This window comes from Lottia gigantea (assembly GCF_000327385.1).
Source record: "Lottia gigantea unplaced genomic scaffold LOTGIsca_611, whole genome shotgun sequence".
Classification (NCBI taxonomy): domain Eukaryota; kingdom Metazoa; phylum Mollusca; class Gastropoda; family Lottiidae; genus Lottia; species Lottia gigantea.
Genome location: NW_008710089.1, coordinates 7,535 through 8,894, shown reverse-complemented (window position 1 = coordinate 8,894; position 1,360 = coordinate 7,535). Strand labels below are relative to the sequence as shown.

General features: G+C 37.6%; 2 protein-coding genes across 2 annotated transcripts; both read left to right on the top strand.

The window, feature by feature from the left end:
* Positions 1-98: 98 nt before the first annotated feature.
* Positions 99-719, top strand: LOTGIDRAFT_175987 (hypothetical protein; the record flags this gene model as incomplete). Its single annotated transcript, XM_009064320.1, has 1 exon — positions 99-719. One exon carries the CDS (start codon positions 99-101, stop codon positions 717-719), a length of 621 nt encoding a protein of 206 aa, XP_009062568.1.
* An 86-nt stretch (positions 720-805) lies between these two features.
* LOTGIDRAFT_146024 (hypothetical protein) lies at positions 806-1,165 on the top strand (the record flags this gene model as incomplete). Its single annotated transcript, XM_009064319.1, has 1 exon — positions 806-1,165. A coding segment is annotated over one exon (360 nt), but the record flags the coding sequence as incomplete, so codon positions are not given.
* Between the last annotated feature and the right edge of the window lie 195 nt (positions 1,166-1,360).

The following is a 1,360-nucleotide window of genomic DNA, read 5'->3' as shown; positions in this document are numbered from 1 at the left end:
GCGGTAGAGACACCCTCATCATTTTACAGGGCAGGGCCCCTATTTGCCTTAAGTGTTTCAGGCCCGGGCATATGAGGAAGGAGTGCCCTATGTCATCCATGGCTACGACTTCCTCATATGCTAACATAGTTAGCAATGTTCCGAGGTCTGTTGCCAATAGTACTAGTACTGTCAACAAGAAAACAGATTTTGTACCTGCTACGACTTTATTATCTGCAAATAACAGAGTGGATGATGAAGGATTTTTTACACCCAAAAATAGCGCAAAGAAGCGGTCATCATCCGAATCTGAAAATGTTTCTAATGCTATTGCTAACTCTTCCTCTTTGAGTTCTCGAACCAAAAAAGTTGCTTTACAGCCACCATCACCACCACCTAGAAAAGAAAAAAAGAAATCAAATATTAATAATAATAGTAATAATAATAAAAATAATAATAACAACAATAATAAATTAAAGTCTGCTGCTGCTGGGGCTAACACCCCTTCAGCAATTCCTATTATTACTCCTAAAGTAAAACCAGGCAAAATATCTTTATGTAAAGAACCCCCTCAGGACAGGGAATCCACTGCGACCCTGGCGGAATCCATGGACGCCATTGAAAACATCGCAGATACCCAACTTCTTAACGAGATGCTGGGTAGCATGACTCCCTGTCGATCCACCGACGGGGAGGGTTTTGGTTCGGAGGAGGAGTCTTGTGAAGACTCTCCAACTTGATTTTACTTACCTTACGTTTTTGACTTTCCTGCATATTTATCTTTTACTTACCTTTTTTGTTCTTACCTTTATTTCTCACTTCCGTCATGGACCTAGTGATTGTTTCCATAAACTGTAATGGTCTTTTAGGACCGAACAAAATCCATTATTTAAATAATTTATTACTTCTTGAACGTTTTGATATCGTTTTTCTTCAAGAAACACATGTTTCCGATATCAAAATCGCAAAATATTTTGAAAAGATACTTACATTTTACAAATGTTTTTGGTCCTTTGGATCTAATCGAAGTTGTGGTTCGGCCATTTTGGTTAGAACCTCACTCGATTTTACTGTTAATAAATTTCACTTTGATCTGCAGGGCCGTCTTGTGATCCTTGACATTTCAATAAATGATATATCCTTTAGATTTTTAAATATTTATTGCCCTAATAATCCTTCCAAAAGGAAAGATTTCGCATCTTCTTTGAGTCATCATCTCGTTTCATCTAGGCACATAGTCCTTGGTGGAGATTTTAACTTTATCCATGATAATGTTTTAGACAAGGTTGGTGGTAACCAATCTGTAACATCGTCTAGCGTGTCTGACTTTGATAACATTTTAACACCTTTTAGTTTCAAAGATATTTCAGGGGATCCTCAG